Source organism: Oratosquilla oratoria, chromosome 5 (genome assembly GCF_046742065.1).
Source record: "Oratosquilla oratoria isolate Oo_2021 chromosome 5, ASM4674206v1, whole genome shotgun sequence".
Lineage (NCBI taxonomy): Eukaryota > Metazoa > Arthropoda > Malacostraca > Stomatopoda > Squillidae > Oratosquilla > Oratosquilla oratoria.
Window position 1 is genome coordinate 75,877,509 of NC_134781.1, and position 20,371 is coordinate 75,897,879.

Consider the following 20,371-nt stretch of genomic DNA (forward strand, 5'->3'; position numbering starts at 1 on the left):
CTCCTCCTCCTCCTTTTCCTCCTCGTAATCCTTCGTCACAATCCTTCTCTTCCTCCTTCTTCTCCTCCTCTTCCTCGTAATCCCTCGTCACCCTCCTCCTCCTCCTCCTCCTCCTCCTCCTTTTCCTTCTGCTCGTAATCCTTCGTCACCTTCCTCCTCCTCCTTCTCCTCCCCTGCTCGTACTCCTCTCTTTTTTCCTCCCCCCCCCTCTTCCTTGTCCTCTTCCTCCTCTTCCTCCTCATTCTCGTCCCCCAGTGCTATACCTCATCTTCTACTAACACCACTACCACGACGATCACCACTCCTCCTCTATCCTCTCTCCTCCTCTCTTTCCTCCCCCTCCCTCTCCACTTCCACCTCCTCACGACCTCTCTACCCTTCCTCGTAACGTATCGTATGTGTATTTATAAGTTTGCACATGCATACGCAGTTGCTTGAGTGATGCTGGCTGGCCAGAGACCAGAACGCTGTGTTGCCAAGGGACGGGGGTGGGGGGACGGTGGTGGGGGTCGCTGCTGGTTGGTGGTGGTAGCAGCTGTCCTTGGAGCAGCTGGATCTGCTCTCCGCTGCATCACCCTTCACTAGTCGGCCGGCTGGTCGGCCGTCGGGTCAAGCCGGTCCTCCATTGCTCTTGGTCTGACCCTGTCGGTGACTGCACCCCCACCACCGCCACCTCCCCCGCAGAGCTCATGATGACGTTTGGCCCAGATCACCGTGTGCCCACCCACCCCCACCCCCCACCCCCATTGTATGTACTGTACAATCGTTGGATTGCACTCGTACAATGAAACAGTCTCTCTCTCTCTCTCTCTCTCTCTCTCTCTCTCTCTCTCTCTCTCTCTCTCTCTCTCTCTCTCTCTCTCTCTCTCTCTCTCTCTCTCTCTCTCTTCTCTCTCTCTCTCTCTCTCTCTCTCTCTCTCTCTCTCTCTCTCTCTCTCTCTCTCTCTCTCTCTCACACACACACACACACACACACACACACACACACACACACACACACACACACACACACACACACACACACTCCTACACACACATACACACGTACACACACGCACACACATACACATACACACACAGACGCTCACACGACTCATGGTGCAGTGGTAGCGTTCGCGGCCACCACTATGGCGGTCTGGATTCTAATCCCGCCCAGGGCTGAAATAATTTCAGTATCTGCGTTGCGAGTCGTTACTCCAACTCGTGGGCAGGGAGTTGGGGTTGTGTGTGCGTTTAAGATCACAGCATTATCCATAGATCGGTCATATATAAATGAACTCTGAGCTCTCCCGAAAGGGAAATAGCTGTCTATCAAGAGTCAAACACGTGATCCAAGACCATGGTGGTTAATCACACACAAACACACACACAAAAACACACACACACACACACACACACACACACACACACACACACACGCGCGCGCTCGCGCAGACACACACACACACACACACACACACACACACACACACACACACACACACTCATACAGACACAGACACGCTCCACAGACACACAAACACACTCCACATACACACAGACACACACTCTCTCACACAAACACACACACACACACACACACACACACACACACACACACACACACACACACACACACATACATACAGACACAGACACGCACCACAGACATACAAATACACTCCACATACACACAGATACACACTCATACACACGCTCCAGAGACACACACACTCCACATACAAACACACTCCACTTACACACAGATACACACACTCACACATACACACAGACAAACACACACACACTCCACACACACACACTCCACACACACACACACACACACACACACACACACACACACACACACACACACACACACACACACACACACACACACACACACTACATAAACACACACACACACACACACACACACACACACACACACACACACACACACACACACACACACACACACTACATAAACACACACACACACACACACACACACACACACACACAGGCACACTCACATACAGACACAGACACGCTCCACAGACACGCACACTCCATAGACACACACACACACGCAGACACACTCACAGATAGACACAGACACGCTCCACAAACACACACACCCCACAAACACACACAATCCACATACACACAAACACACACACACTCCACATACACACACACACACTCACACAGACACTCACACACACAGACACACCCATACCTACACACAAACACACACACACACACATGCACGCATGCACATACACGCAGAATAGCCAGACAGTTGCTCAGAGCTGTCCAGCGTAAATAGGCAAGCAACCACAAATGCACAAGCAGTATAAATAGTCTTACGGAGACAGCTATGTGTGCATATATACGTAGATCATGATTTTGCTGTACACCTACTTCTTGTTTTCTTGACACGCACCTTAAGAAGAAAAGGATAAAGTAAGAAGTGAATAAATAGATAAATAAAGATAAGATAGAATTAAATTAGAATAAAGACTGCATGAACCTCACGACCACGGTTGCATCAGCTGACCTGAATATTCGTATCACGTGCGAGGTTGTTCACTGTTGCAACAAAGGTGTTTCACCAACGATCTGACCACCATATGGAGGAGTGGAAGGGAAGGGAAGAGGTGGTGGAAGAGGAGGAGGAAGGGGAGGTAGTGGATTGTGGTTTAAGGAGTTTGGTGTGAAGAATCGAGTTTCAGTATGTATACATTCGTCACCTATCTTCTTGTGGCTCAGATCCTTTCTCTCTCATCCCCCTCTCTCTCTCTCTCTCTCTCTCTCTCTCTCTCTCTCTCTCTCTCTTTCCATTACCATTTCCATTTCCCTATCCTCTTTCTCTTTCTTCTTTCTTTTCTCCTCCTCCATTCTCCTTCTCTTTCCTCCTTCTCCTCCTGTCTCCTCCTCTTTCTCTTTCTTCTTTCCTCCTCCTCCTCTATTCTCCTTCTCCTCTCTCCTCCTTCTCTTCCTCTCTCCTCCTCTTTCTCTTTCTTCTTTCCTCCTCCATTCTCCTTCTCTCTCCTTCTCCTCCTCTTCCCTTCTATTTCTCCTCTTTCCTTCTCCTCCTCTTCCTCTCTCCTCCTCCTCGTTCGCCTCTTCCACCTCCTCCTCCTCCTCTTTCCTTCTCCTCCTCTTCCTCTCTCCTCCTCTTCCTCTCTCCTCCTCCTTGTTCGCCTCTTCCACCTCCTCCTCCTCCTCCCTATTAAAAATAAGAAGGTATTGAAATAACCATGGAAGGATCAAGAGGTCTCTTGTTTTTCGTTTGTCCTCCATGTAACTCCTCCTCCTCCTACTACTACTACTACTACTACTACTACTACTACTACTACTACTACTACTCCTTTTCTTCTTCAACCTCTCCTCCTCCCTGGTCTTCCTCTTCTTGTTTCCCATCTTCCTTTCCTCTTCCTCCTCCAGTCCTCCTACTCCACCACTTTCACTTTCCCCAACTACTTCTACTACTACTTTTCTTCTTGAACCTCTCCTCCCCCTGTTCTTCCACATCTTCCTCGCCATATTCTTTTCCTCTCCCTCCTCCAGCCCTCCTGCTCTACCACTTCTTTCTCCCGTCTTTCTATTCCACCAACTCCACTTCCACCTCCAGCTCCACTCTTCCAGTCTCGCTCCACGCTCCATCCATTCGGCAAGTGGAAGCCTCAAGAGAGACGGTAATCGCCGACATTGACATTTCGCCTTCCGGAGGAGAGGACCACCAGGGCTTCCTTTCCTTCATGGTGATCTCAACACCCATTACCCCACAATGAAGGTGAGGCGCCCACGCCAGGAGGCGCTGTGTAGCTGTGGCCGAAGCCGTCATCTTTGCCCTATTATGCGTTTTAGGGACTGTTGGGACATTAGGAAACAGTCACTCACTGCTGGGAATCGAAGAGGAGTGCGGGATTCGAACACACAAGTAAAGGAATGTAAGAGCATCACGCTTCCTATTACACCACCAGCGTGGTCAGTATTGTGTGATGTTTCTAGATATGTTCGAGCTCTGCTAACGGGAGTTGAGAAGGGAGCGTTGAGCCCCGTGGGGGGGGGGGATCGCGCCGAAATTTGATTTCCAAGATGCGCCAATAGCGTCACATAAGTGCACATGGTGTTATCGGTCAGTTTTCTCGAAATGAGCCAGGAGAAGAAGAACTTTTCCTTAGATAACTTTCCCCTCTTCTCCCCCTTCCCCCTTCCCCCCTTCTCCCCTCACTCTCACTCCCCTCCCACCCTCACCCTCGTCCCCTCTCACCCGGAGAGAGAGAGTAAACACATAGTTGACGTGTTTTGCGGCGTTTCTGTCAGTAATCCAAACAGGGACCTTAGAGACTGCCCCGAGTACTGTGTAGTATCAGAAGCTAGCTTCTTCCTCCTCCTCGTCCTCCTCTTCCTCCTATTCGTCCTCCTCTTTCTCCTTTTTCTGTTCCTTCTCCTGTTTCTGCTCTTTCTTTTCCTTCTCTTCATCTTCATCCTCTCCTTCCTCCTCCTCCTTCTCATCTTCGTCATTCTCTTCCTCCTCCTCCTCCTCCTCCTCTTCATCCTCTTCATCCTCTTCCTTCTTACCCTCCTTTTCTTCCACGTTTTCCTTTTCCTTCTCTTCATCTTATCCCTCCTCTTCCTTTTCCTCCTATCCCTCCTTTTCTTCCTCTTCCTCCTATCCCTCCTTTTCTTCCTCTTCCTTCTCTCCCTGTTCCTTCTGTTCCTCCTCTTCATCCTCTTCTTTTTCCTTCTTCTTCGTCTTCCTGAAGGCTGTTAGACGAGGACTAATGATCCGAGGTTCCGGCGGAGTTCCTGTCTTCGGACCAAGAGCCCAACGGCATTTTTTCGAAATTTCGTTCTGGTTTGTTTCTTTATTTATTTGAGAGCCTACTTCCGGAATGAAGGGAGGCTTAGTCTTCTGCTGAGCTCGGGGATTATCTGGGGTTAAAATAACGGTCACTTTTCTTTCCACCCCGAAGTCCGTATGTACTCCGATGTGGTTTGGAGTTTGTGTACTCCGTCCTCCAGAACTGATTAAATTCGATTGGGGCGATAACCAGAAGGAATAAACAATCATCAACATTCGATAACGGCAACAAAGACGTTCACAAGGCTTGTATTTACATCGAGAAGTTATTTATGTGGGGGAATTTGTTTCAGGGAAACTACTCAAGATAGCCTCTCACCTCTTGAGTGCTTATATTAAAGGTCAAGCTGGCTTGTCTGTATTGTTTGCGTACAAGACTTCGACTGTCAAGGAGCCACAGGGTTCTACGTGGACTGTTCGAGTTACCGAAGTGTAACCCGACACTTGTTCCTCTTGCGCACTTCGATAAGCGGACTTCGACCCCACGGGGTCATGAGTAATGTAAACAACGCGAAGACGAAAATTTGCGTCTTTGTTCGGTAGTTCATTGCCTCGGTCCTCTAGTTAACAGAGGTTCTCAAAATCGGGGTCCCGATCTCCAGAGGCGTCGCGAAGTAATTTTGAGGGATTGCGAGATTCTGCAACTCCATACGAGCTTACATGTGTACATGCATACATACATACATACATATATACATACATATTGTACATAGACAAAGGAGCCGGTACACGGAGACTGGGAAATGTGTTAGTAATGATTGTCAGAAACGTTTAATTGCTGGCGGAGTGGGTCTCAACTCTATCAAAGTAATTTGTAAGGGTCGCAGCCAATTTCTTAAGAACCCTGCTCTAGTATATGCTAGTGAAAGTTTGCAAAAGTAGTACGGGGAGGGACTTCTAAACGGTATGGAAGGCTTAGGGAGTAGTCGAACAAAGGTCATCTTAGAGGAACGAATGGAGAAGAAAGGAGGAATCATTTTAATTCTTCCCGTAAAGTTAGGTCATAAGTACTCTTGAAGATGGATGTAATGTGTGTGTGTGTGTGTGTGTATGTGTGTATCTTTGGGTCTTTGTGTGTATCTTGCGTCCTGCCCTCCCCACATGTTTCTTAATGAACTCGACTTCCTTCCCCACATAACACTTTTTACTGATAACGACTTCAAGGTGTCAAGACTTATTTGCTCGACAGAACGATGCGAGCTCGGTCTTCCGGTATGAGAGATCGGTATTGCTTCCGGTGATAAAGCGCGATTAACTTGGTTTTTGAAGGTGGTGGTGTTAGTGGTGGTGGTAGCGATGGTGGTCGTCGTTGGTTTGAAGAACAGTCGCTGTTGTCATTATTATTATCATTGCATGTATATTTACTGGGCATAAGTTAAATCTATAGACTCAGTGACCTTGTTAAAATGTTATTGTTAATTACATGGATACTGGAATGATAGATACTTTAGGTAGATACCATAGATATACCTTAATATGTATCTGAATATATCGAAGACTCATTATCACCAAGATTGGTCAGGGAAATCTCCGATAGGGTTCGTCAGAATAGGGAGTAATATGTCACCAGTTCTTTTGATTGTTGTTGGTTTGCTCAGGCCTATATTAAGAGGAAGGTAGAAGAGTACTCTCGTTAGACATACCACATCTTGATCTACTCTGACTGGGTGAGTCACCAGATCTTCTAGAACGACTTACAGGTCACAGGCAGAACGAACAAAACCTGGACAGTCGTTGCCAAAAATACGAATAAGGTGGAAAGGTTAATATGTATTGTTTTTGTAACGGTGTATGTTACAGGACGCTTCCTGTGCATTTCTTGTAAACGGCCGTCGCGTGTCGAGCGACATGACGTCACAGAGACCCGCCGAGACGCCGAACTCCACCCATCGTGGAAGTTATCGTCCGCAGGTACCCAGCCGGCGCGATGTCAAATAACAACAACCTCCACCTCCACAAAGATGTTACGGGTGGGTTGAAGAGGAGTACGGGGGAGCAGGGAGAGTAGGGGGAAGTGTCTCAAGTGCCTGGTGCCTCTGGTCTCGCAGTGCCGATTTAAAATAGCTTCGCGTCCATGTGGTCTCAGGTTGGTAATTACGGATGTGCATGTATGCATATTCACACACACACACACACGCGCGCGCGCATATAAATATATATATATATATATATATATATATATATATATATATATATATATATATATATATATAAATAATATGACGACCTTAGTGACAGTTGTAAGGCAGGGATAGCAGGAAAGAACAAACAAGGGAGAGAACTTGATAAGTTATATATATATATATATATAAATATGTATATATATATATATATATATATATATATATATATATATATATATATATATATATATATATCTAACGTTATCCTTGTGCCCAAAACGTTATTAAGCTCTGGGATAATACTCTGATTGCAAATATGTGTGTAATATATGTTTCTCTTCAGTCATGTTTGAAGATGAAAAAGATGACAGAACATGAAATGAAAGAAGGAATGGGTATTTCAGCAGTCCTGTGCGAACCTGAAAGAAATGGCAGAAGATTAAATGAAAGAAGGAACGAATACTTCAGCAGTCCTGTACGAAGATGAAAGAAGTGGCAGAATATGGAATGAAAGGGCTGAATATTTCAGCAGTCCGGTGCGAAGATGAAAGAAATGGCAGAACATGGAATAAAAGAAGGACTGAATATGTCTGCAGTCCTGTACGAAGATGAAAGAAATGGCAGAACATGGAATGAAAGAAGGAATAAATATGCAGATAGACGAGCAACCTAATAGAGATTTCAGTAAAGAGTCGTAGCACATGAACCAGTCGTCATTTCCGTTGAGCGTCACAGGAGGAACGCCACCAAGATGTTTTTGCATAAAAAAAAAAAAAAAGGAAAGATGGCACCTGGGCAAGTTAAGATATATGACTAATAAATGTCGTCCACTTCTGTAGTGTACATGTGTGTGTGTGTGTGTGTGTGTGTGGCATCTATGTATAGTCTCAGCTACCCCGGCGTGGGTGGGTGGGGCTTCTCACCTGATTAAAATCGTCTGACGATAGGTCAAACAAATGACTAACGAAAACGCACCGAAAGAATTCATCGGTAAAGGTTTGAGAGAACATAAGACTGGAGGAGACAACAAGAGACCTTAAGGCCCACACTAGGCAGCTCCATGTCCCTTACCACCTGTCATCCCTATCCATAAAGTTATCTCGGCTTCTCTTAAAACAACCGATAGTTTCAGTCCTCACTACATAGTTTAAGTCAATTCCATCCGTTAGCTACTATTGGTAAACCAATTCTTGCCTATTCCTTTCTTAAGCCTAAATTTCTCTTCTTTGGACCAATTACATCGAATTCAAATTGGACAATTTTAGATGAAGATTTAACTCGTTCTCATCGTAGATGGTTACTTTCAGCTGAATGGAAATGCATGGCAGCAGTTAGATGCTGGAATTCAGTAAGATTGGCTTTAAATCTCGTTTCTCTTCGCGCCTTACCCAGACTCCGGGACCCCGTCTGGGGTGGGGGTTGGGGTTGGCGTGGGGGTTGGCGCCAGAAACGGTGAATGGAGAGGAAGCGACGGCCTTGGAACCGATTAAGATTCAGGTTTGGACATTTCATCGTGGCGTTGAAGTCTTCCGGTGTGTGTAACTGTGTGTGTGTGTGTAACTGTGTATAAGACCAAGACACCCCCCCCCCCCCATTTACCCTCAGGTGTTGCTAAATACAGAGCCGCGCATGGGCCAGTTTTCTCAGTCAACTGGACCAGCGTGTCAAGGACCACGTGGACTAGCTAGTCTAGCCTGCGAGAGAAAGAGAGAGTATAATATGTGTAGAATGTCAGTGTTCTCTGTGTTGCTTTGTAGGTCTTCTTCATGTGTTTATTCATTTGTTTGTTTGTTAATGATATGTCGGGTTGATAGGTGGTAATGGACATGGAACTGTCTAGTGTAGGCCTTATGGTCACTTGTAGTCTCCTTCATTCGTATGTTAGCCTCTTCCTCCTTGGAGTTATCTAGTATCCTCTTGATGATTGTGGGATCAACAGAGTTTGTGTCCGTTCGCAATAACCTGCGCTTCTGTCATTAGGGACGGTGTCGCATAAAAAGGTGAGAGTCCTAGAGGCGGGAAATGAGAAGTTTAAACCATTAAACTCCGATGACAAGATGTCTTGTCATTTGGTCAAATAAAACAAAAAATCATAAAACACCAAAATGTTTGATCAAACACCAGAAAAATATGACGTCAGTCCTCGCTTCGCTCGCGAGCGAAGCGAGGACTGACGTCATATTTTTCTGGTGTTTGATCAAACATTTTGGTGTTTTATGATTTTTTGTTTTATTTGACCAAATGACAAGACATCTTGTCATCAGAGTTTAATGGGTTAAAGAGGCGGGTCACTTTTCTTGAATAAATTTGAGTGAGGTTGGTCACTATGTAAGATAAGTATACTGAATATGTATGTTTTTCTGTAGGGCTGAATGTCGGTAATGTTAATACCAGTTATTTAGATGTCATTGTTGGTGTCATTGGCATGGTTGTTGTTGTTGTTGTCTTATTGTAATAAAATGTATGTAAATATTTCATGATAGATGCTCGCTGACCAAGCTGGTTGTAGCGTCTCTTCTTGCAGCGGAGGTCGAGGGGATGGCAGTTCGAACCCTGCCGCAGCGAGAACCAAAGACATAGTTCATTAAAATTCCACGCTACAAAGTCACCGCCCTAGCCTCCTGATAGGGGGAGTTCGCAACGTTAAATCGAATAAATCAAATCATTTATGATGAGATAAGTTATGAGTTCACGATATGTCGGCTCAGGTGAAAGCTGGTGTGGCCGCACACCGTCCGTGTTGAAGCGGTCATGAAGCTTGCAAGATCTGCCCGAACTCATCGTCTTCGCATCCGTAAGGTCTCTTGGAAGGAGTTTTGCCTGTCGGCTTAGTCGAGGGTCTTCTTCACATGAAAGGATTTTGTATTTACACAAATGTTGTGTGTTAGAAATGCTTGCGTACTTGTACGTGTAAGCACGGGCGCGCGCACACACGCACACACACACACACACACACACACACACACACACACACACACACACATACAAACGCAAACACACGTTTGTACGTATTTAGATACATCTTGTACGTGTATTTACCTAATTACAGTATACAAGAAAGAAACAACGCTCATGGGGTACTGTCTAGTACGCTTCCCGTGTGTGTGTGTGTGTGTGTGTGTGTGTGTGTGTGTGCGTGCGCGCGCATGTGTGGTGTTGTGCGTGATCCGTTTATGTGTGCCTATATGTGTTTGTATGTATGTATGTGTGTGTGTTGTGCGTGATCAACGAAAAACAAACGAAACATATTTAAAGTGTTTACGATTCCATTTGTCTACATCAATGATGACATTACGTTGATGTTCAAGTGTTACGTACGAACAATTCAAAAGACCCTTTGGTCCATAAGACCACGTGCATGATGAAGACATAAATGTAAATATATGAATTATAACGATAACCATGAATTTTTTCTTTCTAATCAGGAATGCAGGGGTTGGTGGTACGAATAGTATTTACATATTATCTCGTCTTGTGACATGCTACTCGATGAACTAAGTTTGTACTGTGTTCGAGTCTCTGTACTTTGTCCAGCCCAGTAAGGGAGGAGTGTCGGAGCAAATTATGACATGTGGATGAATAAATCGAATTAATGTTTACACAGCACGAAGAAACCATTAACAACACATAAGTGAAGTTCTATTCAAAGCCCGTTCTCTCGTGCGCACGAATTGACCATAGAAAACGGATTGTTGTGGTCGCTTTTAAAGAAAACGTTATACCGGCAGGCTGTGTTGATGCTTCTGCTCTCACCGCAACCAGCAACACGTGTGTTGAGAAATATGCCTTAGATGTTGGCATGGCTGTCTGGGGTTGTCAACAGCAACGGTGCGAGTCCAAGGGTGTCTAGTGAGTGACAGCAGTTGGAAAAAGAAACGGAGGTTGACTTGCCCATGCACTCACTCGCCCACTCTCCCCCACGATCCACCCTTAGGGCTCAATCCCCCTCACCCAGGAAGTGAGGGAGCTGCACGGTCGACAATGGAAAGTGGTCAGTCAGCAAATGTGGGTGACCACATGTACTACGAGTGTTGTCAGTTACCACAAATGTGACAAGGTCTGCCCACAGTGATGTCATGGATTTGGAGGCGTAATTAAACGAAGAGGACAACTGTTAAAAGGGGTGTGACAACCGTAGTTACAACAACAACTTGAGGGTTGTCACGAACCAACAAGAAACTAGGGCAACTCAACAAATCTCTCTTCGCCTGCTTCTGCTTCAAGATCCTCCTCCCAAGTCCTCTTCTCTTCTTCTCTCTTCTCTTCTTCTACTGGTGCTTCTTTTTGGCTTCGCGTGTCAAGCCACGCTTCTGTAAAACAGGCGTCAAACCACGCCCATTTTCTTTCCCCGCCCTGCGGGCGCGGAGGTGGGCAGTGTTCCATCAAGACCGTGATGTTCCAACAATACCTCCTACATCAGCTGTCGCAGCCAACGCCTTTGTAAGTGGACAGGCTTGTGTGTAAAACAGCTGAGCTTGGAATCCCACTGTGGTGCATGAGTACATATACACCAAGTACTCCTGTAGTAGAAACCTGATGATGCTTATCAGTACTTTACCGCTTGCTTGCAGTGTTGTGTTTATCGTTGTTTTGATTTGTCTTTGTAGTGCTGTTTGCATCACGTTTGGTAGTGTGTTGGCGTTTAGTGCCACTGTCTTCTTGTCCGTCTTTAGTGTTGTGATACATTTTAGTGTGTTTTGTTGGTTTGGTTGTTAGTGTGTAGGCTTTGTAGTGGTGGTGTGACTTTTTGTTCATAGTTTAAGGATTTGTGGACACACTCTTCTCGTGTTGTGGTAAGCTGTGGTAATTTTCGTATACACTTGTAGGTCAACCTGGGTTTTCTGACCCATAATAGGATGGGGTGCTGGATGTTTATACACACGCGCGCGCACACACACACACACAAACACACACACACACACACACACACACACACACACACACACACACACACACACACATGGGTAGGTCAGGATATGGATTGGTTATTCCAAACAGATACATAGGTACTTGGAGAAGATGGAAAGGTGATATATTCTGAACAATGCATGAAATAAAGTCAAAATATGGTCATTGGATAATAAGGCTATACACCAAGTTAGATCCATATATGAGGTATAAATTGGAGAGTAGGAGACGGGACCCTACGGGCGTTGCTCCTTTCCTGTACACTACAATTAGATAAATACACGCACACACACACACACACACACACACACACACACACACACACACACACACACACACACACACACACACACACACACACACACACACCGAGAAGACAGAACTACAAAAAAACATCCAAACATGGGTAGATCAGCCAAAATCTTCAGCTTAGCATCAAGCTCACGCTTATCCAGGTTTAGTGTAACCGCGGTGTCTTTTGGTTGCGGGAGGACGACTGACATGCGGAAGAGCTATCAACCGCAAGGTAAAACTGTGGATCAGGCAGAGAAAGGAAAGGCGAAGGAAACTGGCGTGTGTGTATGTGGTGTGTGTGTGTGTATGTGTTTGTGTGTGTGTGTATGTATGTATGTATGCATGCGTGTGTGTGTGTGTGTGTGTGTGTGTGTGTGTGAGTGTATTTGCTCGTCCATGCGTAATTCTACAAATGTTCTTAGGCTTGGTGCATATTTTCTACAGTACGTCTAGAATGAGAGAAAACGAGAGAGAGAGAGAGAGAGGTATAAAGAGAGTAAGGAAGATGAGGGTACAAAACAGCGTCACTAGAAGAAACTCGGATCAAGTGACTCCACCACCGCATGCTCTGCTTCCTCTTCCACATTTCCAGGTCCATCAACTCTTCCATCACTCCTCCACACGCCTCGTGTCCACCCAAGCTCCTCCTCCTCCACCTTCTTCTTCTTCTTCCTCCTCTTCTTCCTCTTCTTCTTCCTCTTCTTCTAGCACTTCTTTTTTCTCCTTCTCCTTCTCCCTCTTCTCCTTCATCTGCTTCTTCTTCCTTTTCTTTTTCAGCTTCTTCGTGTACTTCTTATTCTTCTTCTAGTTATTCTTCATTTGCTTCTTCTTCTACTTCCTCCTCCTCCTATTCTTCTTCTTATTTTTAGTCTTCTTCCTCCTATTCTTCTTCCTCTTCCTCTTATTCTTTTTTTATCATCATCTCTACCATCACCGTCCTGTATGGGCGCCTCTTCCACCATCAATTCCTCCCTTCACCCCTTCACCATCTCTTTTGCGTACCGCACAGTAGTCAACTAACTCAGCTTACTTCTCCCATCCCCCTCACCCTTTTTCACCCTCTCTCTCATCCCATTTCTCACCTCCCTCCTTTCCCACCTCCCCATCCTCTCCCGCTCATCTCGCTTATCCTGTAGCCTCTCCCCCCCTCCCCATCCTCCTCCCCCTCCTCCCCCATTCTCTCCCTCCCCCTCCCTTTCCCCTCCTACCCCTCCGTTTCACCCTCTTCGTCCCCTCCTCCCAATCTCCCTTCCCCCTCCCCTTCTCCCTTCCCCCTCCCCTCCTCCCCCTCTCCCTTCACCCTCCTCCCCTCCTCCCTCCACCCTCCTCCCTCTCCCTCTTCCCCCCTTCCCCTCTTCCGACACTGGCTGTCTTGGCCACGTCCGCTCCATTTGTTTTATTCGGGCGCGCGCGCGCGCGCCGGGACCTACGCAGCCTCAAGGCTCTTCAACTCGACTTCGCTTTGGCTCCCACTTCCTAATTTTTCCTCCTCTTTTTCCTCTTCCTCCTCCTCCTCCTTTTGCTCTTTCTTCTCTTCCTCCTCCTCCTCCTGTTCCTCTTGTTCGTCCTCCTCTTCTTGCTCCTCCTCCTCCTCTTGCTCGTCCTCTTCTTTTTCATCCTTCTTTTGCTCTTCCTCTTTTTTCCTCCTCCTCTTCCCTATTCTCTTCTCCTGCGTCATCATTTCCTTCCCTCTTCAACCTTCCTTTCTTCTTTCTCTTCCTCTTTTTTCCTCCTCCTCCTCCTCCTCTCTTCCTTCTTTTTCATCTCCTCTTCCTGAACACGCGTGGCCACTTGTTGACAACCCGCGCCGGAGAGTCCGCTCATGTTCCTTGACTCTGTTGTTGACTTGGACGGATAGATGTAATCCTGTCTGTCTATCTATCTATCTATCTATCTCTCTATATATCTATCTACCCCTCATCCTGTCTATATATCAGTCTGCTTATCCCATAGGGAACGCCCAATACTAGACCCCAAAATATACAACATATCCCAGAATTCTTAAAGAATCTATAGATATAGTTCGACCTAGGTACATGAGGAGTATAGAGCTTGATGATGTATTTGTATGTGGGTGAGGTGGGGGCGCTAAGGGTGTTCAGAGTCTCTTTCAGATGACCAGAGGGCACCCAGAGATGGACCTCAGCTCGTCTAAAGCGTCTCCTGCGTCACATGGAGTCTCGTTAATGGGTGACTTTAGGTTCTTGCGTAGGAGGACGTCTTGTCCTGTTCCTGCGTCTCTTGAATGTGGAAAGGATCAGGTGTCCGGCTTAACAGGGTTTGGGTCAAATAAACATAACCCCCTCCCCCTTCCCCTCATCCCTCTTCTTTGCTTTTTACTCCCCCCCCTTTCCCCCGCCCCCTTACACCCCCTCCTTGCTCTAGGGGGACCCCGTCCCCCTTACCACTTCACCACACCTGAATGAGACACTGTAGCATTTGTGGGAATACTGTTTTTAGAAGATGGGCACCGTGTTGAAGGGGTAAAGGGAGTGAGGACCAGGATGTTTGTTCCTGGGTGCAGATGATATTTGGCCCCAGGTCAGCAGTAGAGCCCCCACCCCACCCCTCCACCCCTTGCACATGCGCAGACCACGTGTAAGGGTTGATTGCTTCTCAAGCAACGCATCATGTTTTATTCTCCTCTCCCTTCTTCCTTTCCTCCTCCTCCTCCTCCTCCTCCTCCTCCTCCTCCTCCTCCTCCTCCTCGTCCTCCCCTTTGTCATCTTCATTTTCTTCTTTCTTCTCTTCCTCCTTCACCATATACTTCCCCTCCCCTCCTTTTGCTTTTCCTCCTCCTTCACCATATACTCCCTATCCTCCTCTTCTTGCTCCTCCTCTCCCTCACCATATACCTCCTCCTCTTCCTCCTTTTGTTCCTCTCTCTCTCTCTCCCTCTCTCTCTCTTCTCTCTCTCTCTCTCTCTCTCTCTCTCTCTCTCTCTCTCTCTCTCTCTCTCTCTCTCTCTCTTGGGTGGGTGGGTGGGTAGTGTTAGAAAGTGTGGCAAAACCGCAAAACTCTGCGGTTCAGTTCGATTCCCGCGGCCGCAACAAGTGAAAGGGCAAGAAAGGGTTGGAACCCGAGAGGAAGAAGAACAAATGTTCCTCCTCCTCCTCTTTCTTCTCTTCCTCCTCCTCCTCCTCTTCCTTCTCTTCCTCCTCCTCCTCCTCCTCTTCCTTCTATTCCCTCTCTTCCTTCTCTTCCTCCTCCGCCTCCTACTCCTCTTCCTCCTTTTCCTCCTCCTCCTCTTCCTTCTCCTCCTCCTCCGCCTCCTACTCCTCCTCATCTTCCTCCTCCTCCTCATCTTCCTCCTCCTCCTCCTCCTTCTCTTCCTCCTCCTTCTCTTCCTCCTCCTCCTCCACTTCCTTCTCTTCCTCCTCCGCCTCCTACTACTCCTCTTCCTCTTTCTGCGAGGAGATTTAATCGAGGTTTTTAAAATGTTCAAAGGCTTTGACAGCATCAATGTCGAAGATTATTTCTTATTAGACCAATCAAATACAAGAAGACGTCATGATTTTAAAGTAATTAGTAAAATATTTTCTTTGAGAGTAAGTACTTTTTCTCCGGGTTGTTATTGTGTGGAATTAGTTACCTTCCACTGTCGTTGAAAATAACACAGTAACAACATTTAAAAATCGCCTAGATAAATACTTGGACTTTAATCCGCAAATAAAACATTATCCCTTGCAATAAAAGATCTGACATCTCGGCATTTAATTGTAATTGGATAGGATAGTGGTAGCAGTAGTGTTAGTTCATCCTCTATCTCCTAGTTGCCCTGTTTTCTTAACTGTAGCTTAGTATAATAAACACAAACAGCCTCTTTAGGGCCAGTAGGCCTGCTGTTGTTTGTTCTTCCTTTGTGTTCTTCCTCTTCCTCCCCCGCTGCCTCCTCCTCCTTTTCCTCCTTCTCATCCTCCTTATCTTCGATGTCGCCTTCCTTTCGAAGGAAATTCAATATTTCTGGTTCAGAATTTTCTTTTCTCTCTGCACGGGTTTTGATCTCGTTGTGATACGTGAAGAGTAAGATACAGGACTCCACGAGCGTTGCTCCTTCCCTATCTCGTATTAGTTAAATCCACGATATCCATATGAATTAAATAAAATCGTCTGGTCCTAGCCAGAAGAAGATATTTAAAGTAATGATGTGTCTGTAATTGGGTAATTACGATATTATTATTATTTTATACTGGAAAGGCCACAGGTTCCTCCCACCTTCACTTTCTCTATGTACCCATCTCTTTCTATCTCTCTATCTATCAAGGTCTCTCTCTCTCTCTCTCTCTCTCTCTCTCTCTCTCTCTCTCTCTCTCTTTTACTCAGTGACTCAGTCATATTCTTTTCGCTATCTTCCTTGCAACTCTATCGTTGCTGATTGTGTCGCTTTCCCCAGGAAAGCTATTCAAGTCGTCTTTATCCGATACTCATTTCCTCCTACAGCTCTCCTCCTTCACTTCTTCCTCCTCCTCCTCCTCCTCCTCCTCCTCAGGGAAGCCGTAAGACTGCAGCCGCACTGCTCACTTCCGGTAGTAGTCGTCTCCGTACCGCAAAGTAGCGTTCCTCCTCCCGTCTCCCCCCTCCCCTCCCCTCCCCTGTCCAGGCACTCGTGCTTCCACTTAGACTCTATTTTTTCATTTGGCGCGCACGCACACACACACACACACACACACACACACACACACACACACACACACACACACACACACACACACACACACACACACTCACAAACTCACTCTTTCTCTCTCTCTCTCTCACACACACACACACACACACACACACACACACACACACACACACACACACACACACACACCTACCCTTTTCCTGTGTATGTGTGTGTGTGTGTGTTTTGCGTCTGGTCCTTCTATTTTTGTCTGCACGCTTTGTCGTGCATTTCCCCTTCTCCCACCCCCTTTTCTCGTCCTTTGTTGCCCTCCTTTCCTTCTGAGCTCCTTTTCCATCGGCTCCCCGTTCCAGCACCGCTTCCAGGGCGTCTTGTGTGGCCCTTTCGTGCTCCCCCTTGTTTGCATCGCACCGACGCACACTACTTCTCTTCTCGTTATTTTTGTCTCGTTTTCAGCCGCGTCTCCTCGTCTCTTTTGTTGTTATTTTCTCGTGTTCCCCTTCTTGTCCTCCCTCTTTCGTCGGTCGCGCCTTTTGTTTATGTGTCACGTTCACTCCTCCCTTGTTCTGCATGCCAACGCCTCCTCCTCCTCCTCCTCCTCCTCTTCCTCCTCCTCCTCTTCCTCCTCCTCCTCCTCCTCCTCCTCCTCCTCATTGTCTTCATTCTCTTCATTCGCCCTCCTTTTCCTACCTCCCAACCTCTCCGTATTCCTTCTCCTCTTGTGTCTCCTTAATCCGCTTTTTCCTTGTCGAGTTTACTTTCTTCCCAAATTTCTTCCCTGCTTCTCTTCACCCTTCGCCTCTCCTCTGTCCAGGTCAGCCCCGAGGCGGTGCGCACCGGAGGAGGGGGCTGGAGTCTCCAGTAGCAGGAGAAACAACGTCGGGGTCGTTGGCGGCGCCGTCGCCCTCAGGAAGGAGCAGGTTGGGTGGATCGTCGGCGCCACACCAGCCCTTGACGACGGAGTTTGGGTAGAAGAGAGGAAGTGAGAAATGGAGGAGGGGGAGGAAGAGGAGGATGAGGGGGAGAGGAGGAGGAAGTGAGAAATGGAGAGAGGAAGGAGCGGTGGAAAAGGAGAGAGGAGGGGGATGAGGAGGAGGGAGGACGAGGAAAAGGAGGAGAGAGTAGGAGGAGGGAGGAAATGGAGGGGGAGGAGAGAAGAAGAGGGAGGAAAAGAAGGAAAAGGAGGAAGAGAGAGGAAGATGATAAGAGAGGAAGATGAGGAGGAGGAAGGAGGAAAAGGAGGAGGAGGTGTACAGGTAATTTGATCGAAGCGAATGAGTAGAATTAGCCCACATGTCCCCATTGTTTTTTTGCGTTTCGTTTCCTGTTTCGTGAATCTGTATCAAGGGTTTGTTTTGTGTTGGGGGACCTCAAGGTTGAATGAGTCATCAGCACAGTCATGGAATGATTTTGTGGTGGACACAGTTGCCGCCACTTATAGCCACGCTGGCCGCGTCTTCTGACGTATGCTTGTTTGTTTGTTGATTTGTTTGTTTGATACTGTTTCTTTGATTAAAGGTTTTATGCAGTAGAGTGTGCGTGTCAGTCTACTATATTCGTAATATAAGAACATAAGAATGAAGGAGACTGCAAGGGACCATAAGGCCTACACTGGGCAGTTCCATGAGAATGTATTGAGTGATCATTTTGTGGAGTAAGATGTGTGTGTGTGTGTGTGTGTGTGTGTGTGTGTGTGTGTATGTGTGTGTGTGTGTGTCTTTTTGACGTAATTTCTATGTAAACAAACACATCTATGACGTGCAAAATGACGTGAGAGCTAACCAATGAACCATATATGAGTGTTCTCTTTTGCACATTTTATCCAAAATATTATGTTTTCTTGCGTTCAGTATTGTGGCACACTTTAGAGATTTTGTGTGTGTAATTCACCATGGTCTTGGATCACGTGTTGGACTCGGGATACACAATTACTACCCTCCCGGAGGGGAGCTCAGAGCTCATATATAACCGATCTATGGGTAATGCTGTGACTTCGCTCACGCACACACACACACACACACACACACACACACACACACACACACACACACACACACACACACACACACACACACACACACACACACACACACACACACACACACACAGAACTCCCCGCCCACGAGAGTTGGAGTAACAACTCGCAGCCAAGCGATACTAGAATTATTTCAGCCCTGGGCGGGATTCGAACTCAGACCGCCGTAGTGCATGCGTATGCGTGTGCACGTGTATGTGTTTGTGTATGTGTGTGTGCTCGGCTCAGCTACCACTCACTGACCACAGTGAAGTTAATGCTTAAGGAAGATGAGAAGTAATACAAGAATTTTGGCATGAAGATAAATAAACATAGTGTTGGGAATTACTCATGATTAAAATAAAATTGACTTACCTTTATGAACATGTGGAAGTAGATATTATTTTTGTTCATCTAGGCAAAATATACTCTTATAAAGCTCGCTCGACTGCGAAAATTGTAACGTGGTAGGGGTATAGGAGGTTGCAGTGGAGAGGATTGGTGATGGTTCTGTATTGTAGGGGTAATATGAACTGGTGAGGAAACAGTCTTCATGTCGAGGCCACGGGGAACTCTTTTGATATGATCTTTGTGCAGTACCATATCTGTAAGATCGTGCAACGTGAGTGCTTTGACTTTGTTACTTGACTCATGTCTAATGATACGATAGGGTCCAGAGAATTTAAGGGAGAGCTTCGAGGTGGAGGTGTGGTTGAGGGTGTAAACAATGTCTTCAAGCTCTGGTTGATTTGTTATCCAGGCGAACCATTTTGTCCTTAGTCAGATGAAGAGTATTATGGGTTCTTTTGAGAAGGTTATTGAAATTTGTTACTTTGACCTTGACATAATCATTTAAATTGTAAATGGCAGATAATTCTGAAACAAGGTCGTATGGGAGCCTTTCTTTCCGAGCCAAAGAGGACAAAATGAGGTGATTCAGATATTGTCCTGTTAATGGAACTATTAGTGCAAGCTTGAATCATGGGCTCATGTTCATCCCAAGGGTAAAGTTCAGAAGCAAGATATCAAAGAACATTGAGAATCTATTCTGGCGTTCAACTAAGCCATTTGAACTAGGGTGATAAGCAGTAGTGTTGCATTTTGTGATTTGAAATTAAGTGCAGATATTTGAAAGAATGTCATTGTTAAACTCAGTCCCGTTGTCAGAAATCAGAGTTTTGGGTGTAGTGAAGGAGCATACGAATTTGTCAATAAGGGTCTTTGCCACGTGTTGTAATGTAGATTTGTTGTGGTCTACATTGAGTTTGGAGGCTTTGAGACAACGAGGTGATGATTTGTCTTTTTTATTCTCTTGGTCTAGACAGAACTACATTCTCGGAGCATGGTGGCTGTTGCCACAACGGGGAACTATATACAATTTATTCTCTGCTATCTGTGCCCACTCATTTCTACAATGTTCAGTGCATGAACTGAGTATGGACATTCAGTATTTATACATGAATTGCTTATTTACAAATGGGAACGCATGTAAAAATATATATGTTCATCGTATCTGGTTTTATTGTTAGCAATGCTAGACGCAGGTGTCC

The 20,371-nt window shown here is 46.2% G+C and overlaps 1 protein-coding gene across 5 annotated transcripts in view; it reads left to right on the forward strand.

Moving 5' to 3' along the window:
- LOC143025564 (uncharacterized) overlaps positions 1-20,371 on the forward strand; it is a 444,744-nt gene that overhangs the window by 337,492 nt on the left and 86,881 nt on the right. Inside the window, exon 2 of one of the 5 annotated variants that reach the window (XM_076185442.1) lies at positions 10,404-11,418. The exons of the other annotated variants lie outside the window; for them this stretch is intronic. Coding sequence (XP_076041557.1) covers positions 11,372-11,418 — 47 coding nt within the window. The 5' untranslated portion in view covers positions 10,404-11,371. The remainder of the gene's footprint in view (positions 1-10,403; positions 11,419-20,371) is intronic. 5 annotated transcript variants of the gene reach the window in all.